Below are 14364 nucleotides of genomic sequence, written 5' to 3' on the forward strand. Positions count from 1 at the left end.
AACGAAAACCGAACGTACAATATCGAATTTAAAAAAATAAAAATCCGGACTAAACAATGTAGTGACCACTTCGGCAATCCATTGCAGAGTGATGTCATTCTCTTCCCCGCAATACTTTCTCACCAACCCAAATGGATATTTATTTGACGCGGAATATTAGGCGGCATCACGATCAAAGGATGCAATTAATAATATATGCAAACCAGAAATGTTTATATTGTTACGTAAAAATATGAGTCATAGTTTTTAACCTTTAAAACATGTTTTTATTCTAATATGTTGTAGAGATTACGAGAGGCCTCGATTTACCTGAGCGACCTTCCAGAACCAGTGCGAGGGAAATCCAGTTTGCCTTTACCGTTTCGCCATCGAAGGTTTTGGATTTTTCGAGATAACGGCACTGGTATATAATAACGGAACTTTATTTGGAAGGGACAGTTAATTCGGACGACGCGCTCGCGATAAAATGTTACGTTCGCTTTTTAATAAATTATGTATGTTTAGTGAAAATAAATAAATATCAGTCATTGTGCTTTTTAATGAATTAAGATAAGAACAAGACATTATAAATTAAAGACTTAACAATTAATAAATTCACAACAAATGGTGTCAGAGTGAGATCGAACATAAATTAGACTTATAATAATAATACAAGTGAATATAAAATAAATTGTGAAAATGGCTACGATTTATGAGCTGACAGTGACTAATTTAAGAAGACATCTTGAAGACAGAGAATTAGCTTCTACCGGAAAAAAGGCTGAGTTAGTCCAACGACTAAAGAACGCTTTGCTAGAAGAAGGACTAGATCCAGAGACTTATATATTTGAAGACAAACATGATGCTGTCCTCTCGTCGATTTCGAAAGTTTCCGGCGACATCGCATCATTAGAGAACAAAGTTTCCGACGATATTTCGAAAGTGTCTTCTGATGTAGCCAAAGTTTCCGGCGACATCGCATCATTGGAGAACAAAGTATCCGGCGACATCGCTTCTTTAGAAAGCAAAGTTTCTAACGAGATTTCTTCTCTGGAAAGCAAAGTTTCTGCTAACATCTCTAAAGTCACTTCTGAAATATCTGCTCTTGACGATAGAGTGTCTTCGCTAAAAAACCAAGTTGCTGCCGATAAGTTGGCCTTCGAAGAAAAGATTAAAGAGATGGAAAGGAAGATGGAAGAAACAGGGACAGCAGAGAGAGGTAACAATCCGATTACAGTGGAGATAAAAGAAGACGAGACGAAATTTAAGTTGGAGACACGGCCGAAATTTGAAGGAAGTGGAGGTTCTATTCATGTTAAAGTCCCAACTTTCGACGGAAAATCATCATGGAACAACTACATGAAACAGTTCGAATCAGCCGCAAGAGCAAATGGATGGTCTGAAAAAGAAAAGGCTGTAAACCTGACTATCGCTCTTCGAGGAGATGCCTTAGATGTGCTTCAGACCATAGCCGTAGAGGAGACCGATGATTTCGAACAACTGAAGAAGAGGTTAAATATGCGATATGGCCACGAACATTTGGAGCATGTATATCAGTCACAGCTTAAAAATCGTAGACAGAAGAAAGATGAGGCTCTTCAAGAATATGAGGTAGATATTGCCAGATTAGTACGATATGCTTATCCAACAGCTCCCGAAGACATGATGGAAAAATTGGCCGTTCAAACGTTTATTGATGGTCTTCGTGATCATGAAATGCAGAGAACACTGCGATTAGCTCGTCACAAGACGCTGGTTGATGTCCTATCCGCCGCCCTCGAATACGAGTCAGCTACGCAGGCCTCTGGCGGGTACAGTAAAGTTAGGACTGTAAAAGAGGAAGGAGATGAAGATAAACTTGACCAGCTCTTTAATTTGATGAAAAGCATGACATGCAAGAAAAAGAAGACCATAAAATCAAGAAACTCACCATCAGGAAAACCAGAACGAGTCAACCTTAGGGGGGCAGCTTCGACCCGGAACTCTTCCAAAGACCCTCTTATACTAATAGCTTCTTTGAAATGTCGTGAAGATAGTGTATATGTAGATGGAGACATAAATGGTAAAAAGCATACGTTGTTGGTGGATACCGGAGCGACCAGAACCATCATACGCCCGACAGTTATAAACAGCCGAAAGAAACTGTTACCAACGAGGTTGCGACTTCGGACCGCTACAGGTGAAAATGCCAACATTCATGGAGAAATCCAGGTACAATTGGGAATTGGAGCAGAAAAGTTCGTCCATACTGTTATAGTTGCTGACATCGAAGAGGATGTTATATTAGGAATGGACGTAATGAATATGCATGGATTCCAATTGGATTTTAAGAATAAGGTAATCAAAGTTGGCAACGAGGAGGTATTTCTCCATCCACATAATGACAACACTGTGCAAGCAGCCATTACAGAAGATACAGTCGTGCCTGCAAGAAGCGAAACGATCATAGTAGCGCGGCTACAGGGATTTGTGGACGAAGGGAGACCTGTTATGATGGAGCCTTGGAACCACGACGATGAGGTTGGCCGTGGAATCATAATTGGAAAGGAATTGGTGACTTCGGCTAAGGAAATTCCTGTGAGACTTATCAATGTCAACGACTACCCAGTGACCATAAAGAAAGAGACAAAAGTAGGAACTTGTGTACCTGTGACATCCATAATCCGTCAGGCGACAACATCTGATAATTCCAACGATAAATTCGACCAAATGGTTGCAGTCGCAGGACAGTCTCTAAATCAGATGGAGAAAAGGAAATTAAGGGAATTTCTTCGGCAGTATCGCGATATTTTCGTGCCGAAAGGAGGAAAGACGGGAAGAACTAGTGTTGTTAAGCATAAAATTGATACTGGTAATGCTAAGCCAATTCGTCAAACAGCTCGACGATTACCACAGGCGAAAAGAGAGGAAGCTGAAACGATTGTTCAGGAAATGAAGAAAGACGGGGTGATAGAACCTTCTACGAGCCCATGGGTCTCTCCGGTGGTCCTGGTTAAGAAGAAAGACGGAACGACGAGGTTCTGTGTGGATTACCGTTTGCTGAACAACGTTACCAAGAAAGATAGTTATCCTCTGCCTCGGATCGATGACACATTGGACACATTGGCTGGAAGTAAATTGTTTTCCACTTTGGATTTGAAGTCTGGATACTGGCAGGTAGAAATGGACCCAGTAGATAAAGAAAAGACAGCCTTCACCACAGGATCTGGATTGTGGCAATTCAACGTTATGCCATTTGGACTCTGTAATGCTCCTGCGACATTTGAGAGGCTTATGGAAAATGTGTTGAGAGGGTTATCTTGGAAAACATGCCTGGTTTATTTGGATGACATAATCGTCTTGGGGGAGACATTTGAAGATCATTTGAGGAATTTAGAAAACGTTTTTAATCGACTTAAAGCTGCCCAATTGATGCTAAACCCCAAGAAGTGCCAGCTATTTCAAGGTAAAGTCAATTATCTGGGTCATATAGTCAGTAAAGAAGGAGTGGCCGTGGATAAGGGAAAAATCGATTCCATTAAGGAATGGCCAAAACCAACTGACAAACATCAAGTGAGAAGTTTTCTTGGACTATGTACTTACTACCGGAGGTTTATTAAGAAGTTTGCAGATATCGCTAAGCCATTAACGCGACTTACGGAGGAAGCAAGAGATTACCGCTGGGATACAGACTGCCAAAATGCCTTTGAGACCTTGAAAAAGCATTTAATAACAGCACCAATTTTAGGGTATCCACTGCCAGAAGGAGAGTTCATCTTAGATACAGATGCAAGTAATGTGGGAATTGGAGGAGTGCTGTCTCAGATTCAAGGAGGACAGGAACGAGTCCTCGGATATTTTAGTAAAGTTCTTTCAAAACCTGAGCGGAATTATTGCGTCACGAGAAGAGAACTTCTGGCAGTAGTGAAATCAGTAGAGCACTTCTATCAATACCTCTATGGAAGGAAGTTTTTAATCCGAACCGACCATGCCGCCCTTAAGTGGTTGATGCAGTTTAAGAATCCAGAGGGTCAGATAGCCAGGTGGATCGAACGACTCCAAGAATACGATTTTAAGATTGAGCACCGAGCCGGAGTTAGCCACAGAAACGCTGATTCTCTTTCCAGACGGCCATGCCCAGCAGAGTGTCCCCACTGCAACAAAACGGAATCCAAGGAAGCAGCAGTGCTAAGAACGACGATTGTCAACGACGACTGGACGCCTACTAAGATAAGGGAAGAACAAGAGAGAGATCCAGTTATACAGAAAATCCGAAAATGGAAAGAGGAAAACCGTCGACCACCTTGGCAGGAAATATCAAACCTATGCTCAGTAGTTAAGACGTATTGGGCCCAGTGGGACTCATTTATCATCGAAGATGGCTTGCTTAAACGAGTCCTGGAAAATGATGACGGTTCAGAGAAGAGAAGACAGTTGGTGATCCCAAAGAGCAGAATAGCCGAAGTACTTCGTCAGTTACACGACAGTCCATCGGGAGGGCATTTTGGTGTAAGGAAAACCCTTCAGCGAATTCGGGAACGGTTTTATTGGATGAACAGTTCCGACGACGTAAAAGACTGGTGTAAGAAATGTACTATTTGTGCTACGAGTAACGGGCCTCACCGGAAAAGGAGAGCTCCTATGAGACAATATAATGTTGGAAGCCCGTTTGAAAGAATAGCTTTGGACATTGCAGGGCCATTTCCAGAAAGTGAAAATGGGGGCAAGTACATGTTGGTAGTAATGGATTACTTCACTAAGTGGGTCGAGATTTACGCACTTCCAGACCAGAAGGCCGCCACCGTTGCAGATAAGTTGATCCAAGAATATATCAGCCGATTTGGAGTGCCTTTGGAGATCCATAGTGACCAAGGCAGGAACTTCGAAAGTGATCTATTCCAAGGAATATGTGATAGACTAGGCATGAAGAAAACAAGAACTACCGCGTATCATCCGCAATCGGATGGTATGGTAGAACGAATGAATAGGACAGTTGGCAAGTATTTGACAAAGATGGTGTCCGATCATCAGCGAGACTGGGACCAATACCTTCCGTTCTTCACAATGGCCTACAGATCTGCTGTTAACGAATCAACGGGCCAGACACCAGCCAGAGTCCTATTCGGACGCGAAATGCGACTACCTTGTGATCTAGAATTTGGGTGTCGACCTGGAGAAGATGTAGCAGGTGAAGATTATGTGATCGAATTACGAAGAAGAATGGACGATGTACATGAGTTGGTCCGTTCCCACCTTCAGATCGCTAGCGACCGAATGAAGAAACGGTACGATACACAAGCCGAAAAGGGTTGCTTTAAGAAGAACGACAAAGTATGGCTGTATAATCCCAAGAAGCGAAAAGGTTGTTCTCCCAAATTGCAGCAGTTTTGGGAAGGTCCATACCTCATCATGGAGAAGATCAACGATGTCATCTACCGAATAAGCAAGATTCCGAGGGGAAAACCGATGATAGTACACCATAACCGGTTGGCATCTTTCGAAGGTGACCACGACGTAGATGAAGAAGTGGAAGTAAACCAAGTCCAAGATGTGTCTGACCTCACGTTTGAGGAATTCATGGGTGCCTATGGAGGTACCGGTAAAGCGAGACATGGTGTTACCACTGAAGAAAAGCAAGATCTACTCGCGCTCCCCGATGACTACTCGCTGGCCCTTACCATCCCGGCCAGTATCAAAGACGCACCAGGGTTGGCATCCGTCTTTCGAAGGAAGTTTGGTCGAGTTGCAGAACTTCAATGCCAAGTGCCAGCTCCCGGTAAAACCTTGAAACTCCAAGATGCATCACGTTACCTTTTCTACCTGGTAACAAAAGACACTGCCCGTGACCAACCTACCTACCGAGATGTATGGGAAGCCTTACTTCAATTGAGAGGGCACGTACTAGAGTCCGACGTGCAAAAGTTAGCCATGCCAAAGTTGGAGTGCCGCCAATTAGATTGGAGAGTTATCCGAAATATGGTGGAGGAGATCTTTAAAGACACCGAAGTCCAGGTGTTAGTCTGTTGCAATCCGCATAGTTACTGGTGCGGAGAGAAAACCGTCCCTTGTCATTTTTATACAACTGGAAGTTGTAAAAGAGGGTCCAGTTGCCGATACCAGCATACCGTTCCAGTTCTAGTCCCAACAAGGTTCCAGGAGGAACCATCTTTTGAGAGGGGGGCAATGTTACGTAAAAATATGAGTCATAGTTTTTAACCTTTAAAACATGTTTTTATTCTAATATGTTGTAGAGATTACGAGAGGCCTCGATTTACCTGAGCGACCTTCCAGAACCAGTGCGAGGGAAATCCAGTTTGCCTTTACCGTTTCGCCATCGAAGGTTTTGGATTTTTCGAGATAACGGCACTGGTATATAATAACGGAACTTTATTTGGAAGGGACAGTTAATTCGGACGACGCGCTCGCGATAAAATGTTACGTTCGCTTTTTAATAAATTATGTATGTTTAGTGAAAATAAATAAATATCAGTCATTGTGCTTTTTAATGAATTAAGATAAGAACAAGACATTATAAATTAAAGACTTAACAATTAATAAATTCACAACAATATTATCAATCATCCCAATGACACAAAAGGACTGAGAAAATATTTCGGTGTTTTAATACATACAGGATGATTTGAAATGCTATAATATATATATATATATATATATATATATATATATATATATATATATATATATATATATATATATATATATATATATATATATATATATATATATATATTCTTTGACAGAAATCTTTCGTGCAGCAGTTTTCAAAGCTACAATTGCCATTTGGATCGCCAACTCTCTAAAAGAGACAGCGCAATAAGAAGAAAAAGAGTTCGGGATCTCAATCTGCCTACTCCCCTCACTCGTGACGTACCAGTATCTTGTTCTCCAGAAATATGAGAATCGTCAAACGGCACTGAGGCCTCAATCTGCCTACTTCCCATTGACGACTGGTTTTACTATGTGTAGCTGCTTTTATACTCTCGCGGTATGAGCGGAAACGCTCTGAGTGAAATCAGTTGGCGCGGGAGGTCGCTGAAGCACCGATCGCCATGTTGCCGGCAGTCTTTTGGCGTCATCGCGCGTGTTTAAGCTGTGTTTAAGCTGTTAAAGCGTTTTTCAATTTCGATGAAGAAAAAGTTTACATAACTCATTTACACTTAACAATGCAAACTTTAATAATGTAGTACAGTAGACTCCCTCTATAGCGAGAGCTGAAATGGCAGCCTAATTACCTCGTTATAATCCGATCTCGTTATATCAAACAACAATAATACTTATGAATATGTAGTTTTCTAAAACATTAACTTCCTATAGTGAAGCGATTCGGAGCAATATAAGATGCTAATAAATATTGTTTGAATGACATTTTTGAAAAAAAGTTGTTTACTTTTATTGTTAATGATATACGTTAAAACAAAAAATCTGTACTTACATTTTTTTCCAACTACATAATGTATAAAGCGTATTTTTAAGGATAACATAAACTATTGCTTCTGCAATTGGAAGAAGTCATTCATTTTTGACTGCTTTAAATTGTCCAGTATCACAATGACACTTGTGATTTATTGTGTATTTATTGTAAAGAAGTTTATTGCGGGCGGCAGTTAAGTTTATTGCGTGGCAGTTAAAAAGGGTATTTATTTATATCCACGGCCGGCCAAAAATGTAAAAAAACACATTTTTCGATCTCGTAATTTTTTTCTTTTTTTTTTTTTAATTAATAAAACTCCAACAGGAATCTTATGATTATTGCTATCTGATCATTCACTCTGATCAATAAGCAAGTTAGTTCTATATACAAATATTACGAAAAACTTATCTAAGGTTACATTCAGCAATATTCCTTAGGCTCTAATACATTATAGTACTACTAGCTAACGTGTACACTTTAGCCGCACTTTGCTCTGCTTTTTCACTTTCACTCACTTATAGGCACTAACGCACTAACTCAAACGACTTCGTTCTCTTAAGTCTTCTTATCTGGTTGGCATTGTCTAGGAGTTTGATGGCCTCGACATTCACGTGATTGGAGAGCCTTTGTTCATGACTCTCGGCAAACTTACTTATTGTCTGGATAACCGTATCCATCTGGAGTTATCGATGAAGATCACAGTTTCTGAAGTACCATGGAGCGTTAGCGATGTTCCTTAATAATTTATTCTGATATCGTTATATAATTTGGATGTTACTTTCTTTTGTACAGCCCCATAGCTGTATCCCATATGTCCATATCGGTTTAAAGACTTGCTTATACAATAACAATTTGTTATAAGTAGACAGAGTGTATTTTTTTCCCATCAACCAGTACATCTTTCTGAACTTAATTTCTAATTCCTCTTTTTTTTCTTAATATGTGCTTTCCAACGTAGCTTGGAATCTAATGTCATACCCAAATATTTTGCAGTATTTTTATAAGGTATTTGGTATCTATTTATACTAACTGGGATATGTTGTTCTCTTTTGTTAGTAAAATTGACATGAACAGATTTTGTTTCATTAAATTTGATACGCAATCGCTTGGTCCCGATGTTAATTTGTTCAACAGAGTTCTGTAGCATGGTTGCTGCATCCTCGTGGTTTTGTCCGACTGCTAAAATGCATGTGTCGTCTGCAAATGTCACAATTGTGTTAGGTTCTAATGATGGAATATCGCTGGTATAGAGCAGATATAGCACTGGCCCCAGGACACTTCCTTGTGGAACTCCAGCTTTAACTTCTCTTAATTCTGAGTATGCTTCCTCATATTTAACTCGAAAGTATCTGTCTGATATATATTATTCTAGTAGTTGAGAATATTGTTTTGGTAAGTAGCATCTCATTTTATGATATAATCCGTCATGCCACACTTTGTCAAAAGCCCGCGCTAGATCGAGGAAAATTGCGGAACCGACTTTTCCTTCTTCTAGAGCTTTTTCTACTATATCTGTTATTCTATGCACCTGATCTATCGTTGAGTGGCTTGCTCTGGCCTAAACTGATGATTAGGAATTAGATTTTTTTCCTCTATAATCGGTTTTAGTCTCTTCAAGAGTAATTTTTCGTATAATTTAGACATGACAGGTAACAGCGAAATAGGCCTATATGAAGAAGCTTCTTGTGGAGGTTTTCCTGGTTTTAGTGTCATTATAATTTCTGCAACCTTCCATAACTTTGGTACGTACCTCAGCCTAAAGGAAGCGTTTATAAGATGTGTTAATTTTATTATAGCTTTCCTTGGAAGTTGCTTTAACACTTCCCCAGTAATCAGATCAAATCCAGAAGCTTTCTTTGGATTTATATTTTCTTTTATTTCCAAATATACTTCTTTTGGAGTTACAGGGCTAATCTTCATTTCATCTTATTCGGGGAGCTCCCAGTTAATTATTTCTTGTTCTTCATTTGGTTGAAAAGTATTTTGTAGGTGGTCAGCAAACCTGTTGGCTGGCCTTTTGTATATTGCTTCTTGCCCAGCTACCATTAGTATTTCTAATTGGTGGATTCTGTAAGATTGGCCTTTTTAATCGTTTGGTAGCCTTCCACAATGAGTAATCAGTAGCGCTATCATTTGATAGTTCACTTAGGTCTCGTTATAACCAAATTTGTTTCGCTGTAGGGGGTTATAGTTCAATAGAAATTTTACGGGACATCTAATTTACCTCGTTATAAGCGAAACTTGTAATAACCGTGTTCGTTGTAGAGGGAGTATACTGTACTTTACTATAGGGCCTGTATATCACGGTGTTTATCATATCTCAGGTTAGGGAGGCACCTGAGGGATTATGTAATTAAGCTTCTAATTAACAAATAAACATTTAATGAAGTTATTTTAATTCGTAATAGGGTATAAAGGAGCCCTTTTATGATGCTTGTCTTCTTTGAACCATTCTATTCCTGCAATGCCATATTTAAAAATATTGCTGCATTCCATGAAGAGCTCGGTAGTATAAGTTGATTTTATTTATTAGTAACCAGAATTAGTAAACATAACATTTAGTAAATTCAAGAAAATCACCTTTAACAACACAAAATTCTCATTAGATTTCAATTTTTTTAACATAGGATAAAGAGAGTAAAAATTTAACGTTACTCCCGGCATAAAAAATGCTAAAGCACAATGAACATCAAAAATTAAAACGACCAACAGTTTGTTAAATAGTTTTGAGGTCAAACGCTGTGTTTGATGTGGCGTATAACTCGTTAGCTATGGTCCAATTAATTACAAGATATCCTCTATAATAAATAATAAATTCATTATAAAATTCTTGAAACTGTGGTATTTTATTGTATGTTCAATAATGTTTTTGTTTCAGGAAATCTCTCATTAGATAAGTTGGAACCATGTTTTCCACAATTGGTACACAATAGAGTGTATTTGGATGAAAATAGTATTTTGGTATGGCCTGTAGTATTTATATATCCGGAATATAAAATAATGGATTATATACAGGAATTTAGCGAAAACCAAACGTAAATATTTTCTTTACATTTAAATATATGTTACGGTTCTGGTAGGTCTATTTTTCAGTATTTACAGATACATACTATAATTATATCGTCAATAAATATACGCTGTTCACCAAAATTAACGCATAATTTTAAAATTATAACGTTAGCCGATAAATATTTACTATATACCGATATAAACCGGTATATTGTAATGATTTATCGGTAGAACTGCAAAAAGGCAGTTTTTTTCATTTGTTTGTAAGTAAATTGAAGTTTATTTAGTGTTTTTCCTTAAAATGAACCACCAGCACCAAAAAAATGAAATTTGTTAGAATCTGACTGCATTAGAATACACTTAAGGATACACTTAAGTTGAACTCGCTGAAAGGTTTCAGTATTCAAATAGTAACAGCAAGAAAACTAGGAGAAAAAGCATGCCTGATGCCATTTCTCCGAAGTATTTACTCCCAATCTGATATATTCACCTGTGGCAGTAGACGTATCTTCATTTATTAAAATCCCCTAGTCACCTGAAGTCACGTTAGCTATTAATAATTTAAATGATAGAAAATCTCCAGAGTATGACTTGATCAGTGGAAAAGTGATGAAAGAATTACCTCCCAAATGCATGAAACTTATAACGTTTATATTAAATGCATACTAAACTTAGGTTACTTCAACGATCAATGTACAGTATCTCAATCTCAGATAATAATTCTAAAACCGTGAAAATCTCAAGTAGAAACTACATCTTACAGACCAATCAGCCTCTTGCCAATCACGTCTAAACTGTTCGAAAAACTTTTAGTCAAAAGACTCGAACCCTGGATCAAAAATCTAATTCCAGACCACCAGTTTGGATTTCGGTATCATCACTCAACAATCCAACATGTTCACATTGTGGTAAAACATAAATGACGATTTTGAGGCCAAGAGGTACTGTTCAGCGGCGTTTCTGGACGTTAGGCAGATATTTGACAAGGTGTGGTATTAATGCCTCCTGTACAAGCCAAAAAGGAAATTTCCGCATAGCTTTTACATCGTTCTTGAGTCATACTTTTCAGCTAGGTGTAACGTCATTAAATATCGAGATACAACTTCCAAACTCTATTCTATCAAAGCTGACAGGGTACCACATCTCCTTCAAGCGTATCTAAACAGAATACAAGATTGGTTATAGTAAATATGTATTGGTTAATGGGTCGTTCATCAAGATTATATCTGGATAACAAATTGCTCTACAAGGCAATACTTACGCCCATCTGGACATATGTGTTAAAACAATGGGAACAGCTATTTACTCCAACATCAAAATCATTCAACAGTTCCAATCAAAAATCCTCCGAACTATCACCAATGCACTGTAGTACATCAACAACAGAATTATTCATCGTGATCTTAAAATAGATATGGTACAGGAGGTCATTTAAAACGTAGCACGGCATACATTACCAAGCTAGAAGATCATGAAAACCAGTTTACACTTAACCTCCTAGACAATTCCCAGGAAAAACGTAGGTTAAAGACATTCAAACCACTTACCATTTAGAGTAAACTTGTAAACTAATTAGTTATAACATGTATATCTATTTCCTATATAACTTTATATAATTGTACTTTGATTTTACCAGTGGGTAAAATCATTTTTGTCTTAGTCTTTAGAATCGGGTAAAATTGGTTTCGCCAAAATAACAATTCTAGAATAGAAATTGATTTGGAACAAAGATTCCAAGTAAGGGGATTAACCACAATATTGTATTGCTAGAATATAATATGACCTTTATATTATAAACTAACCCATAACAAAATATTTTTTAGATTTTTTGATCAGCTTAGTGTGGTATTTGAATATCCACCTGATTGGGACGATCAAAGAAAATACAAAACTGATCAACTCAATATTTATTTCGAAACACCACAAAAGAAAATGAAACATGTTGAACATGGCACACTTCTAGGCACGATTCTTAAATGCAAAGAGTAAGTACTTTTAAGTTTATTTTGAGAATGTATTTTCACTATCAGAATTTTCTTCCTTCATATAAGTCATTTTGCTTGTTCATTGGTGGTATGTTGCCTCTGAGGTAGATTGCCACCCCATCCCTTGCGCGATCGGCCGATACTTCTACTACTTGATGATTTGTCCCTTGCTAATTTAACGACTTTTATGTCCGCCATTCTACTGATGTGATTGTTTCATTTTCATTTATCTATTTCATTTACTATTCACTCATTTCTTCCACTGACATTATTGATCTTATACTGGCCTTATAGAATCTTGATTTTATCTCGCATTTATGTGTCGGTTACACCATTGCGTTACGGTTACGGTTATTAAGGAATCCTGCTATTTTATTTGCTCTTTATACTTGATCTTTTAGTTCTTTTTCGACGTCTCTATAGCTGGACAGTGTAATCCCACCGCTATGAGAATCTTCGCCTAAATTATTGTACATGACGTCATGGCAGCATCAATTCATTGGCACGTTTGTTTTGTTGTATATTAACTTTTAGTGAAAGTCAAATTTTGACCAACATAGCACAATAATTCCTAAATTTTCTAGATATTTGAGCTGAGTTTGGGATAAAGAATATAGCCAATATTAATTGTATCATTGTTCACATGCAGTTTATCAACAAAATAAAATTACATTAATCAAAACAACGGTTTAGATGATTATGTTTCAAATTTTATAGTAGTTTATAGATTAGTGCATATTTACAAATGGAAAGTTTTTAATAAAATTTAATGAATATATACTTCCATTATTTATGATTATTGTTCTTTTTTCAATTAAGGAAGTTTGCAACAGTAAGTTTTGTTTGAGCTGTTTGTAATGGGTGGCAGGAATGTGTATGTTGTATGTTTCCGACAATGACTCTGTCGAAATTATAGACATATGACATATAATACAAATAAAATGACTGCTGCCATACAGTCGCGTTCCCCCAGTGCGACAGAGCAACTGACTGATGCAAAGCAGTCCCTGCATCTCTTTCTAATGGGACGGATTTATCGACCGCGTGACCTTCTCATTGGTCATATAGGTCACGTGGTCGATAACCCTGGCAAATTCAAAATAGATGCAAGGATTGCTTTGCGTCAGTTTTCTCTCTCGCACTCTGTGACGGCTGTTGAGTTCTCACGTAATGTCATTATCGAAGGTTTAATGTCAAACCACTCCTGTATTAGTCGGAATTGGTAGGAACAAGAATTAATCTTTTTTTTTTATTTAAGGTATGTTATCAGAGGTGGAACTCCTTCCTTTATTATTTTGGTCAAAAATAGTCCCGCCGAGAAAAGATTTTTGGAAGAAAGTTAATGGTTTTATTTTATATATTTTTTATTAATAAAAATAAATTAAAAATTATTCTCTTTGTAGTTTGTTTATACAAGTATATATTTTTGAATATATTTGGTAGAATGGAATATAAAGAAGAAGTAGATTGGAGGACATTTTTGTAGTAATTATTATTAAAACTGCAGAACATCAATAATGAACTTAAATTGCGTTAGGCTTTCACGGCCATCGTCTAACTTGTTAAACTGTTTGTTCGGGCTGTTAGGCCGTTGTCTTCTGAGATTAGTTCTCGACGTTTCGCCAACACTAGGGGTTGGCATCTTCTGGAGATGTTACTGCTTCGCTTGTAACCTGAAAATGACGTCATTTTCAGGTTACAAGCGAAGCAGTAACATCTCCAGAAGATGCCAACCCCTAGTGTTGGCGAAACGTCGAGAACTAATCTCAGAAGATAACGGCCTAACAGCCCGAACAAACAGTTTAACAAATAATGAACTTGATGTTCAAAAATTAGTTGAGTTGCCGAAAAAACTTCTACTTGCTATTTCTGACGAATATAAAGCTGGGTAAGTACCATGATCAGATCAGAGGGCCTGCGTAGCGCAAGCGGTAGGATTCTTGACTCGCAAGCCGGTGGTCCGGGGTTCGAATCCCACCG

General features: G+C 37.9%; 1 protein-coding gene across 1 annotated transcript in view; it reads left to right on the top strand.

Annotated features, from left to right (window-relative positions):
* Positions 1-13775, top strand: part of Dpit47 (DNA polymerase interacting tpr containing protein of 47kD) — a 33851-nt gene extending 20076 nt beyond the window's left edge. The window contains exons 5-7 of the mRNA XM_072526247.1: positions 10269-10425; positions 12223-12384; positions 13643-13775. Of these exons, the coding sequence (XP_072382348.1) occupies positions 10269-10425; positions 12223-12384; positions 13643-13727 (404 nt within the window). The 3' untranslated portion in view covers positions 13728-13775. The remainder of the gene's footprint in view (positions 1-10268; positions 10426-12222; positions 12385-13642) is intronic.
* The last annotated feature ends 589 nt before the right edge of the window (positions 13776-14364 follow it).

The sequence above is a fragment of the Diabrotica undecimpunctata genome, chromosome 3 (genome assembly GCF_040954645.1).
Source record: "Diabrotica undecimpunctata isolate CICGRU chromosome 3, icDiaUnde3, whole genome shotgun sequence".
Classification (NCBI taxonomy): domain Eukaryota; kingdom Metazoa; phylum Arthropoda; class Insecta; order Coleoptera; family Chrysomelidae; genus Diabrotica; species Diabrotica undecimpunctata.